At 29.3% G+C, this 14,815-nt stretch overlaps 1 protein-coding gene across 1 annotated transcript in view; it reads right to left on the reverse strand.

Annotated features, from left to right (window-relative positions):
* The window catches only part of LOC129962848 (uncharacterized), a 57,142-nt gene extending 45,209 nt beyond the window's left edge, over window positions 1–11,933 (reverse strand). Inside the window, exons 1-4 of the mRNA XM_056076847.1 lie at window positions 11,847–11,933; window positions 10,984–11,169; window positions 10,615–10,875; window positions 10,096–10,318 (exon numbers count right to left, since the gene is read on the reverse strand). Of these exons, the coding sequence (XP_055932822.1) occupies window positions 10,096–10,318; window positions 10,615–10,875; window positions 10,984–11,169; window positions 11,847–11,933 (757 nt within the window). The remainder of the gene's footprint in view (window positions 1–10,095; window positions 10,319–10,614; window positions 10,876–10,983; window positions 11,170–11,846) is intronic.
* Window positions 11,934–14,815: the final 2,882 nt, after the last annotated feature.

Raw genomic sequence — 14,815 nt, forward strand, 5'->3', positions numbered from 1 at the left:
AACACGCTTGGTACCAGCTAGTATTTATTTATATTATACTAGCCGCCTTTGGCGACCAGCCGGTTTGCCAATCTTAATGTTCATTAAAATTTTAATAATTAAATATTTTATGCAAATCCTACTTTAATAGCTTTTTCATCAACATATTTTAAAACTTCAAATTTTGATAGTCATATAATTCACTCATAATATTATAAACGCCTTCAGCCATAACGTAATATGTATCTCTCTCATTTTCTGTTAGTTCCCGTAAAATTTATACTATAAATTAAAGTGAAAAGGATTAATCGGCAATGAATATAATAATATTTTTTACTGAAACAAAGTATTTTTTTGTAATATGATTACTGAAAACAGTCACTGAGCGTTTAAACTTTATGGGCACTAAAGAATATCTTTCCTAATTTATGTAATATTTCAAGAATTTGTCAACAAAATATTCTCAGATTCATCATGACCAGAACGATGTATTAACAATGTTTAATTTTAAATGCATCAAACACTAAGAAAATAAAAAGAATCGTTTAAAATAATCGGTTGAAAACAGGTTTAAAAAAACTGCTTAAAAAACGATGTACTTAAAACTATAAGCATATACAAAAAATATATAACTAACATAAATACAATTTAATTACAAAAGCATGCAACTAACCTACAAATAATTTAAATCAAGAATCATCCGTTGATAATATTGTCAACAATCGGAACACAATGCGCATGCGTGAATTTTCAACGCCAGTTACGGTAACGTAAATGCGTGAGTTTTTCTACACCAGTTGGGGTAACGCTATGCAGATTAGAAATTTTTAATTTTCTTTATTCTGTTTTATTTTAATTCAAAAGTACTTAAGAATGTATCTGAAAGATCGATTCATTAACAATGTTTAATTTTAAATGTATCAAACATTAAGAAAATAAATAGAATCGTTTCAAATAATCAGCCGAAAAATCTTAAGCCTCATGACTGTTGGGGGAAAAAACTGAAGCCGTACTCATTTGGCGGTGGGGAAAAGAAAGATTTTTTTTGGCGGGAAAGTTAGTTTTTAATTAATAATTAAAATTCTAATTACAAATTCAAAAAAAGGGCTATCCTATCTTTTAAGTTAGATGCCGATTTTAATGAAACTGCACACGGTGTGCAAATTTCATTAAAATCGGTTAAGTTGTTTAGGAGTCCATCGCGGACAAACAACGTGACACGTAATTTATATATATTAAGATATTTGTTATACCTTACTGTATAAGCATTACTTTCCTAATAACGGAATTATTTAATTTGAGGTTCTTGAATTTACACGAGGCAAGTGAATATACAAAAAAAAAAAAAAAAAAGCAAACAATATTTTGGCAGCTGAATGTCAGCTATAATATGAAAATGACTCATCATAATTTCCGAATAGCAAATTCATTCAAACTGGGGAAATCTCAGTTTGATTCCAAAATAAATAGAAAAATAAATAGAAAAAGAAAGAAGTAAATAAATAGAAATCATCAAATTTCATAAGAGGATGGACTCTATAGGCTCTAAAATAATTCATAACATCTTTGTATCTCTGAACATTTTTGGTCGAGAGAAATTCCAAACAAACGCAGAAAAGCGTTTACGATCGTCAGCAGAATGAGAATGGCGACACACATAGAATTCGAAATTCCACTAGCGAACCGGACTAATGCTTATGTTTTGTTCGTAGGATGATTGGTGTTTTACCGGATGAAGGGCCGTTTTCAAAAATCATTTTATTCACCTATGTCGGAAGGATTTTTACCTAAAATGCTGAATGCGAATATCAATATTTTTTTTTCTTTATTTGGTTATTTGGCCTTACTGTCTTTTATTAGTATGATTCTATAGTAAAGATATTACCATTCCATATATTATTTTTTAGATAACTGGAAAGTAATTTCAGAAATTTGTTATTTTCCTTATTCTGTAGTTGAGATAATGGAAATAATCCGTTTTCCTTTACATTACATATGAATAAAATGCATTGTATTTAGGTATAAAAGTTTTTATTTATGAAATAATTTATTTCATTGGAAATCTGACGTTAACCATGTTGTCAGGGAAGTAAAATAAATAATGCAGCTAACTTATATTCTAAGAATATATTTCTTGAAAATAATTAGATAACTTGCGTACTTTTTAAATTTTATCTTATTTTTAATCTTATTTTTATTAGTTTTTATATGCAGATCAGAGTGGAATTAAAATGATATTTAGGTTGAATAAAATGTCTAAATTTTTTAAACTATTCGAAGATCAGAATTGAAACTAATTAGTCTTCTAGACAAAAAGGATTTCTATTTGAAAATTTTAATTCTGATTTAATTCTTTTTATTTAAATACATCATGCTATTCTTCGTAATCTAAGCATGTCGTAGGCTACCGGTGAGCAAGTTTCAATCTATCGTTTCTTTATTATTTTATTAGAAACTATGGACAAAAGTTATCTTAATTTTAAAATTAATATATAAATCTTTGTTCATTTTTCTTTTGCTATCAAAGAGATGTGTAATAATATTTGCATTTGGAGTAATGTTGCTATGCATTCTAAAAAAGTAGTATAAAGACTTGTAAATACACCTAATACCGAAGATCGAAAATTTTAATATAATTGGAAATGAATATCCTATTTATCTGTTGATTTATTTTTATTACCACAATAAATATTTTACGGTTAATAATATTATATACTGAATCTTTATTCCCTCTTATACTTTGTTTTCGAATTTTTTTTTTAAAATTACAAATTATCTTGATTTAAATTACAGATTGATTTATGAAGAAAATGTACGAGATATAATTTGAGTTAGTTAAAGTGAACAGAAGCATTGTTATTGCGGGAATTAAAGTAGCAAATTTTCATTCTGCGCTTGTAACAAACAAATGATAATTTTAAGGTAAATATAAAATGTAATTATAATTCTATTTTTATAATTACTTTTTTAAAAGTATACGGTTGGAATTTACGTTTTGAAAGTTGACTGGTTTACGAGAGTTTCAACAAGTAAAGTAGAGAAATAGTAAGAAAACTGTTACTAAATATATTAGATAATTTACAGACTCCTAATAATTCTTAATCATACAAACAGATAAAATTGGAAATCGAAAAAAAAAATTTAGTTAATTTCTGAATTCTTTATCAAATCATCTTTTGATCTTCCGTCAAAGAACTATCAGGGCGAAAGATAGAATTTAACTATTATTCTGTAATCAAACATGAACTTAAAAAAAATAAGTAAACCGCATTTAGGGATAAATTATGCTAGTATTTAAAAAAAGGATTTCTCCTTGAATATTGGTATTATTTATTTATGAATATCATCTCTCAAGAAGAGAAGGACCCAATTCTCAGTTTTTGTTGTTTGAGAAACTGTAAAAGTTGTTTTAAAACGTTTTGTTATGTGTAAATAAAAACTGATGTGCCTTTTTCCCCCCTCTAAAGTGCTGAAAAGAGAAACACTTTCCAAATATGATCATATTCTTGAATACTTTCCGTTTAAAGTTTAATTCAATATAGTTTAAAAGGAAAATAGAGAAAAAAATGAATATCAATACAAACAATTATGATAGTATTATTTGCAAGGGAATCTCAAATCATTTAATTAAGTTTTGGCACATTTCAAATATTCCAAGCATGTATCGAAACTCATGATAAAACTCACATCATGATCAATCTAAAACTTGTATAAAATCTATCAAAAACAAGAATTGAACGAATAGTATGTTCTGTTTAAGGCCTCAATCATTGGCAATGAGATTAGGGAAAAAGCTACTAATTCCATATTTTTGAATAAATACCAATGAACTACATATTTTTGAATGTAATAAAAATTTAAAGAAAACTATTCCAATCTGAACATTATTTCTAAGACATCATTTTTGAATCCAAGAAAAGTTGCATCTGATTTTGAACAATCTTTCCTCACCCACTGAACAAAATAATAAATGTTCCTCAGAGGACACAACAAATATAATTATTAATATTAACAACAAAGAGTCTCGAGAATGACTGCCATTTCCCGTAAAGGTAGAGATTGATTCAAAGATCCTTAGGCTCCTCTCTACTTAGAATTCCAGTCACTGGACTCGAATAAATGGATAATATGCCACTCCTGCTGTTATCTTCATGGAAAATGCCATTGCAAAAGTCTTTGAGGAAATTACTTCAAGAATATTTCCAACCCTTAATGAAACATTGCGGTGATCATGATCGAATTATGTTAATGCGTGTTTCATTAAAGATTGCATGATTTGTGGTATTGATCATTGGATATGCTCACCACAGGTAACAGATTGAACGAAACAGTATTTTTGTTTATCGTGTTTCCAAAAATTTCTTTTATTACATTAAGTGTATATTTAACAAAAAATTTGAAAAGATTTAGTTTCTAATATTTTCTAACATAAAATATGGATTGTAAATTTAATTAAAGCATTCATTTTAGTTGGGACAAATAAAAATAACTTTGCATTTTATTGTATGCTTTTTTTTAATTAGCATAACTCCAAATTATACATTAACCCGATAGATCTCGTTCTTATTTTTCCATGAATCAAAATGCTTGATTTTTTTTAACTTGTAAGTAATAAAATTAAATCAATAATTGATATAATAATACAATTAAATTAAACTAGATTATCACGTAGAATTTCTATATCTCCACGAATTTCTAGCTAAATTATCTCCATAAATTTTTCCCAAAATAAGAAATGCCTTTTAACTTGATAGTTAATTAGATAGTACTAAAGCAAAATATCGTGTAGTTAATATTATTGCAATACAAAATACGTTGTAGCTCTATCGAAATTCTATTTGAATCTCAATTATAGAAGAAGTCAAACTGAAGTCAATTCAGACGTCGCATGGTAGTCAAGTGATCAAAGGAGACATTTGATTGCTCCAAAAGCTTTCGAATTCTCCATTGAACTACAAAAGATTGTTAAAAAGCAAAATGTGTGTGAAAAATCTGATTTATCTCCTATTTCTTAATATTTACATTCTGTTGAATAGTGTTTAACATAATGTTATTTGTTGTCAATCTTTGAAGAATTTAATAACTTCAATTAGTTTAGTACAGTTAGTTTAGTAGTAGTTTTTTTAGTTAGTTTCAGTTAGTTTAGTACAATAACTTGTACTAAACTAATCTTTCAAAAAAGATGAAAAATATTCCATTTTTAATCAGCATTCTAATAAACACGTCATGTTTCTTCAAGATTGTTCATCTTAGGACTACAGTATTACAAGTTTCATTATTCAAATATGGTAAGGATTATGCATATAAGTTGCAATTATTTGTATTTTATTTAAGAGGTTTAGAAAAATGTAAAATCTCAGAAATTTCATCCAGAATTTTAAATAATTTAAAGTTTAGTAATTTCGACTGATTTAGATATTAGATCAAACTTCTTTGTTACTATACATACATTTAATATAATGTAACTTTAAATGTGTTAATAGAAAATTTAAAGAATTATCAGCTTTTGAATAATCTATTTTTGAATTTACTTTTCAAATTTTTAACAAATAAAAAATAAATGCATTAAATAAACGCTTCTGCTGAATTCAAATACTTCAAGAATATTTTTTTTTCTCTGGAGTTTATGATGTCGAAATTACGTTAATTTACTAGTTGGGATAACGTTGTTGTATCAAAAAAACTAATTTGGATAGTTCAAATTCTTGTTGTATCAATACAAGCAAGATTTATAGTTCAAGTTCTTACGGCATACATATTTTGAATTTCTAGTAAGGTTAAAATAATAATATTACGTTTTCATACAAACTAAATTCTATATAAGGTCTTAGAAAATGAAATTTTAATTACATTCATTTACTTTTAGATATAAATTATAACCTATTTTAATACTTCTGATTCAAGTTACTATCCCCAAATAACTTTAAAAACAATTAAAAATAGTAATAAATACTCTGATCATATATGATATGACTTTAACAGATTAATTGGCCATTAAATATTATTTGCATGCAGTAAGGATTTGCATGAAGTAAGTTTAACGTGGAACAGATTCTATTATTTATTACTAAATTTTTAAATGAAAAATTTTGATATTATATCTAATTTTATAATCATAATGAAATGTTTTAATTTGCCATTTAAATATTAATAAAGTAAACTTAATTTTATCTAATAACTTTTCCTTAAATCCATGCGAAAAATATGCATTTACTGTCACTGAGATAATACAACCCTTTAAAATATTAAAGAAGCAACGTGTAAAAGCCAAGCTGCTATATTAAAAAGATAAATTTTCATTTTATGCATGTTTCAAAAATCCGTTAAAGCTGCTATATTAAAAAGATAAATTTTCATTTTATGCATGTTTCAAAAATCCGTTATTTTAATTATTAATGATGCAATATTTTATTTGCGAAATAACACCATTTAAATAACAATAAAATATGTAAATTTATTTATAGTTTTATTCAATGCTTGGATATATTTTAATTAAAAGGACGAACATTTTAGAGACCACATGATTTTCTAAAACAATATTTTCCTCCGTTTCTACTAAAATTATAGAAGTATTTTTTGAGAAGAGTTAAAAATTTACATCTGTATATTTTCAATTTACATTTACATCTGTATATTTTCAATTTACATTTACATCTGTATATTTTCAATTTATATTTACATCTTTAAATATTCAAAGAAAATTTGAATATTTCTTGCTTTATAATATTTGAAGAAACATATTCATAAATAATGCACAGGTGAAAATATTTTTCCATTTCTCAATCAAATTTATACAATTGTCTTTGGGTTAAGATATGTGACTACATTTCTGTTGAAAATTAAACAAAACTATTTTAAAATGTTTATGCTTTAGGATTTTTGAATAAAATAAAATGAAGAAAAACATAATTGAAAATTATATAAGTTCAATTCAAAAGTGTTTTAATAATTAGAAGAAAGTTGTGCAGTTAAAATGTGATGGAGAGGTTTAAAGTGAAATTCACCGATTCTAGAATTTTATCAAATAGTTTAATATTTGGTACACAATATATATAATTTCTTTATTTGAATATGTATAGTTTATATGTTTTTAAAACTTGTAAACCTGGAACAAAAAAAAATAAGGTGCATTTCTATTCAACTTTTAAACACTGAATTTTGTCTGGTAGTTAAAAGAAATTTTTCAGTTGTTTCACATTATGAAATATTAAAACAATTGTGGAATCTTTTTAAATGATCGTATTACTTATTTAAATATTCAGGAACAATAGAATAAATTGAGAAATTACTATATCAAATTTGTACAAAAAATATATTGTATTTTAATTAATGAAGTCAGTTGCAAGAAGACTTTACCAAAAGTTAGAAACTGAGAAAATTGTATTTAAAGATGTATAAATCAAGACAAATATAAAAGAATCCACGCAACTTACTTCCTAACGAATAAAAGAAACAAAATTCAAGCGAACATAATCGAAGAATCTTGATCAGACATTATGAATAGTGGATAAAATGTATTAGATATTTCTGAGGAAAATGAATTTGCAACGAAGTCATCTACTTAAAGCAAATGAATCTAACTTCTGAAATAGAATATGCCAGTCTAGAATATAATAAAATATTTACATTAAATACATTTACTAATAATATGATTTGAAAAATACGAGAGAGCAACTATATTTCATACAAAAGCGACATTGACGCTTCAGACAATTACTAATACTTCAATGTTCCAGAAAAAAATTAAATACATTTAAATAATTGTCACGTAATAATAAACAATGAATCAAAAGTTTGACCTGAGATTTTACGTGAGATAATTAATCATTCTTTAAATAAGAAACTCACACACAGAAACTTCCGAATTCCCTGGAGAGTTTTGTTCAGAAAATTCCGGCTTTTTTTCCTCCCCTATCACGCGATTCAGTGCTTTGTACCTTCTTCCTCAGATAATTCGGCTTGCTTTCTCTTTCTCACGTTTCGAATCGCTTTGCTTCATCGTCGCATAACTTGCAAAAGATTAAGACAAATTCTTAGAAGTATCTGATTTATGCGGAAGCTATGACTTTTACTTACTGTTGAACAGATAAGAAAGGAAGAATATAAAGGAAATAAAAAGTATATACTTTTAAAATAAACTTTGATGAATATATTTAAACGAGGAGATGTAGTATGTTGTAAAAAGTTCCTATTCCAATCGATATCAGATATTTATTTTGGAAGTTTCAAAAAGGTGATTTTAAAAAGAAAAATAAATTTAAAATTAATTACATAAAGTTTAAATAACTAAAATATCTAAAACCCATTTTCATATTACTGAATCTTCTTGCTGGATTATATTTATGATTAAAATATCGAAATAAAAGCCCCTAATCTATTTAAAAATATTTATTCCTTATTTTTTAAGACGCTGCTTTGAGTTATTAGAAAGCTTTCATGCCGTACATTGCTATTAAAACTTTGAATTCATTGCCTGTTATACTTGAAATTGCTTTTATAACAAGAATAATTTTTGACATATTATAGAATAGTTATCTTTTTATTTATTTTTATTTAAAAGAAGTTGTTTGTGATTTTTTTTAATGCCATCAATGGATTTTAAATGTGGAAAATGTTTAAACAGTTCATTAAGCATTTAATATTGTTAAATTAAAAAAAAAATGTTTGTAATTAATATAGTTTTCTCAAGCCATACAAAAACATAGCAAATCAAATTTTCTAATTATAATAATTCTAAATTAATTTAACAGTAATGGACAGAAGTGGTGATAATTTTTATCTTAAAAGTTAGCACATTATATTATATAGTTAATCTGAAAGCAATTAGAGTTTAGTTATAATAACGTCCCATTTTAAAGCAACACCAGGATTATTTTGGGATGGACCTCGTAATTTTGAACCACGGACAGATGACGAGGTTAACACCTGAGCTGGCATATCCCTCTCCAAATTACCACACCACACACCACCAGTAGGAGGGTATTTGGCCCCGACGTATGTAACGCCTACTGGACCCAATTACACGGTGGGGTTTCGGTGGAATCGGGTCTCGAATCTGAAAACCTCTGGTTCCGAAGCCGAGAACTTACCACAAGGCTACTGTGGTCCCGACAGTATTTAAAGACTCGTGGCTCCGTTTCTACTGAAAGTATAAGGACGGAATTTCATCTATTTATTAAATAGACAATGGGGCCATGGTTTGCGTCGGAAAAAATAATTTGTAATTTCCTCAATTCATGACGTTGCATAGCTTAAAATGATACGAATTACTCGTTCATCTAATATCGTTATAATGATTGTACTTATGGTTTAAAAATATCGTTCCCCCACAGTGAGCATGCTGATGAAGAAGAAAGAGTAAGCATTAATCATATAAATATATTAAATGGGCAATGTTTTAGAAGCAATTTAATTTAGTGGGCAATGTTTTAGAAGCAATCCGTGCCTAAAAATTTAAGGAAAAACACTCATGCCCGTAAATGGAGTTAAAGGCATGATTCATTAGTTTGAAGAAACCGATTCTCTAGATGTTACACCGGAAATAAACGACATGCAATGGAGGCAGTAATTGTAGAGGAAGTTGCAATTGCAACAGTTGAAGCATTTGCAATTTCTTCAAATACTGCTATAAGTGACCACTCAGTAGCACGATTACTGGACATTCCGTGGTTGGTTGGTTGGTTGGTTGATTGGATTTTTCTGGCGCAAGAGCCATGTTTGGCTATGCTGCGCCAAGCTTATGGTAAATAAACACTATACTTCTCTAGGCATATGGTATCAAAAAATATGTCAAGTACAATTCAGGCATACAATTTAAAATTACAAATTCGTGACAAAATGAAAGATAAATAATGAATATTATCAGTATTCTTAAAAATGCAAATTATATCCCAGAAGGGAAAATTTTCCAAAAATGATAAAAGATTAAAATATCAATGTAATTTAAAACGTCCAAATGTAAATCTCATAACGTTAAAACAGATACAATATATTACAAAATCAAGTAAAAAATTCATTGTAATCTTTTTATTCGATGTTTTTTTATGTATTTGTTATGAATATGTGTATTTGGAGATTTATTGTAAAATTTTTTAAGATCAACCCATTGAACCGTACATTTTTGGGGAACTTGTGTAAAAACAGTTTTCTCAACTGAGGTGAAATCGGTAGAAGGTTCCGGAGCAGGTGGGGTTTCATCAATTGTTTCGTGAGGGTTGTATTGAATAGTATTATCCGATTCTATTTCGGTGTCAGTATTTTGATTGGACTTATCTGTGGATATGGTTTCAAGCTCAGAGCTGGTTTCATCCATTTTATCAGCTGATTTCGAATTTATGGTCTGCGAAGAAATAAAATTAGATACTGACATAGATTGGGAAACTTGTCGAGGTGAAGTCTTCCAGAATTTAGAATTCGATATATTTTCAGAATTGTGATCTTTTTTATATTTTTTCTTATATGTAACAGTTTTAAATTTATTCAAGTCCTGTGGTATTTCACTGTATGGGACATTAGTAGTTTCACCAGTTGGCTGAGGAACATCAGTTCCACCAAATGATGGATCAAATGCAAGTTTCGAAAGGTTGTTTCTTTGCAAACTGGAGACATTTTACTTTCCGTTTTTTCAGTTCTCACTTCATATTTTGATTTTTCTTTTTTCTTAAGATTCTTTGAAGTTTGTGAAGGAAGGTTTTGAGCAATAACGGGAGTACATGGATTAGTATCTGGCTGTGATTTATTAGTTGTAAAAGGTTGTAACTTTGTAAGTGGAGGACAAACAACTCGAGTTAATTTTTCATCTGTCTGAGTACAACCAGAAATAGTATTTTTGACTACTCGTGAGTAGGGTAATGAAGCTGATGTATTAGAAGGTTGGGGATACACAAGTTTCCTTGCCTCAGAATATAATAAATTTTCAGTTACTTTGAATTCTTGAATTTTCTTTTCCATTTTCAACTTATTGCAATCCTTGGAATCTGAGGTGTGTAGATTATCACAGTTAACACATTTGGGATCTGCATTGCATTCTGTACTCGAATGTCCGAAGGATGCACAGCGGGAACAAGTCTGTTTACCTCGACAAGCGTTTTTCGAATGGCCGAACCTCTGACAGTTAAAACATCGTAAAGGAGTAGGAATATAAGGGCGAACCTTGTATCGTGCATAACCAGCAAGAATAGTTTTCGGAAGCTGAGAAGTACAAAAAGTTAAGATTATATGCTTCGTTGGAATTAGTTGACCGTTACGTTTTATTTTTATTCGGCGGGCTTCACAAACTTTTTGGCGTTTTAGCTCACTTACAAGTTCAGACTCCGAAACAAATTCGAGGTCAAGTTCGGAAATAACACCACGGCAATAGTTTAATGATTTATGAGCATATGTTTCCACAGGAAATTCTCCTAAATACTTCAAATTTTTAAGAACAGATATTTGTGATTTTGTGACTGCTTCAATCAATAAATCTCCAGATTTAAGTTTTTTAGTATCGTTGACTTCTCCAATGGTTGAGGCAATAAGTTTCTGAATAAGAAAAGGCGAGACTTTATGGAAGGTTTTGTCAGTGTGTAAAATGATAAATGGAGTATTTTCAGTAATCGAATATCCGGACAAAGACGTTTCGAAAAGACCCATGCAAAGTACAATTCATATTCGGGTTTCGATGGCACCGCCCACCACGGAGCCCAACAAGGGAAGGCAACCACCGGCTCTAGGCATCCCCAGCCTCGGCGCTTACCTTGATGCTAATCGGAATCTATACGATAAGGGCCACTTCCAGGAACCTCTACCACCCTTAACGCAGAGCCCCAGAAGGTGATCCCTTCGCTTGATCCTTAGCAGACTAACCACTCTGGTGATTAGCTACCGACCGAATTGATACACTGGGGATCAACAGTGCACCACTCGTCTAATGGGTTGCCACGCACGGTCAACAAGTAGGGTTTTTGGCTGTCCATGAGAAGCAAGAAGCAAACAGAGCAGCGACAGCTTCTCATGGAGAGCTCCCTCGCTTGATGTCGAGGGATGGAAGGATCAAGCAAATAGCAGAAGTCGTAGAGGAGAGTAAGTATGAAGGGAGTAAAGATCCCTGGGTACCTCGGGATTGGGACACCCGTACTCACCTATAGTAGGTGAGCCCCTGAAGGGGGACATTCCGTGGACAACCTTGTGTATTAATTTACGAAAAAAAATCGAAGTTGTACGCTTACATAAAGCATTTCGTTCAACAATTGAACTTCAAGATTACTCTGAATATTTTGATTTTACCTTACGTTTCTTAGGTAAGGGCAAATTGTTCAATACTAGAGATCGCATATGAAATAAATAGAGTATGCTCATCTTCATTTAGAAGATGCTATCTACACGCAGAACTGCTGCAAATATAGTTCAACAAATTGAATTCAGAGGCCATGCAACAACAACCGATATATTCCCCGCACTTAGCAACATGGTGTGAATTCCCTTCGAGTTTCACTTTTGGCCCGTACTTCTTCGAAAAATCACTGAACGAATTCATTAGGTGTACACTCCATAGTGTAGATACGGTAGATTGCTGGAGGATTGAGGATTTGGGCCTAAGAGAGAGATGCTGATTAGCAACCACAGTGTTAATGTAAGTGCAAGATGTGTAAAGAACTAGGAAACGTAATTAAAAATCACGGGTGAACCTGAGTTTAACCCCCTTCTTCGCCAAGTTGCGATAATGCGCCTAAGCTGGCAACCTCCAGACTGGCAAACCTATTTTCTTTCGCCTTTATTATGAACTATAATTGGACAACTGCTCCCTTGCTTTTGAAACACTGACATTTGGCAAAACACTGCTCAAGACCTGCTAGCTGTCACATTTTCTCGAAATTCGCGCTTATTAAGGACATGTAACAAATAAAGCATTGGACAAACAAGAAGAATAAGGACTTATAAGCCAACATCGTTTCGAAATACCTGGTTATTCCCATTGAAATGATCCATACTATCATTAATGACTCGTTGTATGCATTCAGTATGTTGTAAACTTACAAGGTATTGTTTGTGAAAGGATTCTAAAAACCTTCCGCACTTTTGCGCATGCGTTAGGATGGGTATAATTCGTCAAAATAAGGGTCAGAGGAAAAAGAAAAGAAGATATTTATATTTAAAATAAAGTAATTTCGAATTACTCGTGGACTGAATTAAAATAATACAATCAGGAACGACACGACACTGACATACACATGCAAAAAATAAAAGAAAACGTATTTAATAGAGCAGAAATCAGGGTAAAAGAATGATGTAGAATTCCAAAAATGCGTTCATCCTTCCGCGTCTCACCCCTTAGTGGGATAGAATCATAGAAAAATGGTCGTCTCAGGAAACTGAAACAAATAATATGCACATAGAGCATAAAGGTGGAAAATAAATAAAATTTTCCATTTTCTTTTATTTTTGAACTGTTATATTTATTTTTATTTCGTTACACCACGAACTATTCACAAAATTTTAAATTATTTTTTTCTAATGGAAATCTTGACCTTATAGTTTAAGTAAGAAATATATGAATGTTCAGTCTGATCTGTTCAATAGAGACCGAGCTATGAGTATCTGAATAACATCATTTTCATTTCAATCACTTTATATATTCGCGTGACAGTTCTCAATTTTTCGAGGAATTATGGAGCAAAGCATTTACCGTTTTTGCAATTTGTCATAGACGGGAAAATATTCTTGAAGACATGATTTTCATCTCAAATCTGAATTTATTCCTCCTGAATTAGTGCAGTAGCAATATTCTCGTAATTTAATGGGACAAGGACTGCTGAAAAGTGCAATTCTAGAAACAAGTTGATTGCTTTTACGATGCGAAAAAATCTTTCATGAACACAGAATTCGAAAATATATTAGCAAATAAAGAACTGTTGATGATAAAAAAAGTAATTATAAAATGTATAAGATGAAATTTTAAAGTAAATTACTATAAAAGAATGCCCGCAGATCTATATTCATTATATGATTACGCAGCAAGATTTTTTTTTTTTATCGTTGAGATTCAGTGGTGTAAACAAAAGTATCAACAATAAAAGCTACAAAAATTTTTAAAAATATTTAATGATATTTTAATATAATTATATTTTATAACTATGTTTAATTAAAAATTGGAATCTGTGTGGATTAACTATCCCATTTATAAAATTATTATCATGTATTACCTCTATTACTAAACATTTACTAAAAATTAAAAATTATAAATTCCATTAACGAAAAAGATGATTCATCTTGTAACATAATTTTATGACTCCAATATTTGCAATATTCTCGTTTTTTTCTGATAATTAGGTTAATAATTTATGTTAATGAATTAATATGCTTATTCATGAAGCATTTTTTTACATATACAAAGAAAAAATTCTTGATACGGAAGACCAATAATAACTGTTTGATGAATCTAACATACAAGATTATTTCAAACTCATTACAAAAGGATTATAGTAAAGTTTGTAATGGGTAGCTTAAAACAATTTTTTAATTTTTACAAGATGATTATAGTCTTGAAATAAAGAGCTTTCATTGAATTCAAAAATATGCATTGTGCTCGTTTTATTGGGTGAATAGTAAATATACAAATAAAAAATCATTGAATCAGAATTTCAAACCGTCATTGGTTAAAGGCTTCTCCTGACGTCAGGGTGAATTACATTTAATGAAAAACAGGGGCTAAGGTGATAATATTCTGAATACACTGATGGTTTGAACATACTGAATTCCATTGAAATGAATTTCGATATATTTTTTTTAATTCGAGAAACAATGTTTTTATTTATTTATTTATTTTTTGTATATTCACAAGGAAATAAGTTTCGAGATT

This window comes from Argiope bruennichi, chromosome 3 (assembly GCF_947563725.1).
Source record: "Argiope bruennichi chromosome 3, qqArgBrue1.1, whole genome shotgun sequence".
Lineage (NCBI taxonomy): Eukaryota > Metazoa > Arthropoda > Arachnida > Araneae > Araneidae > Argiope > Argiope bruennichi.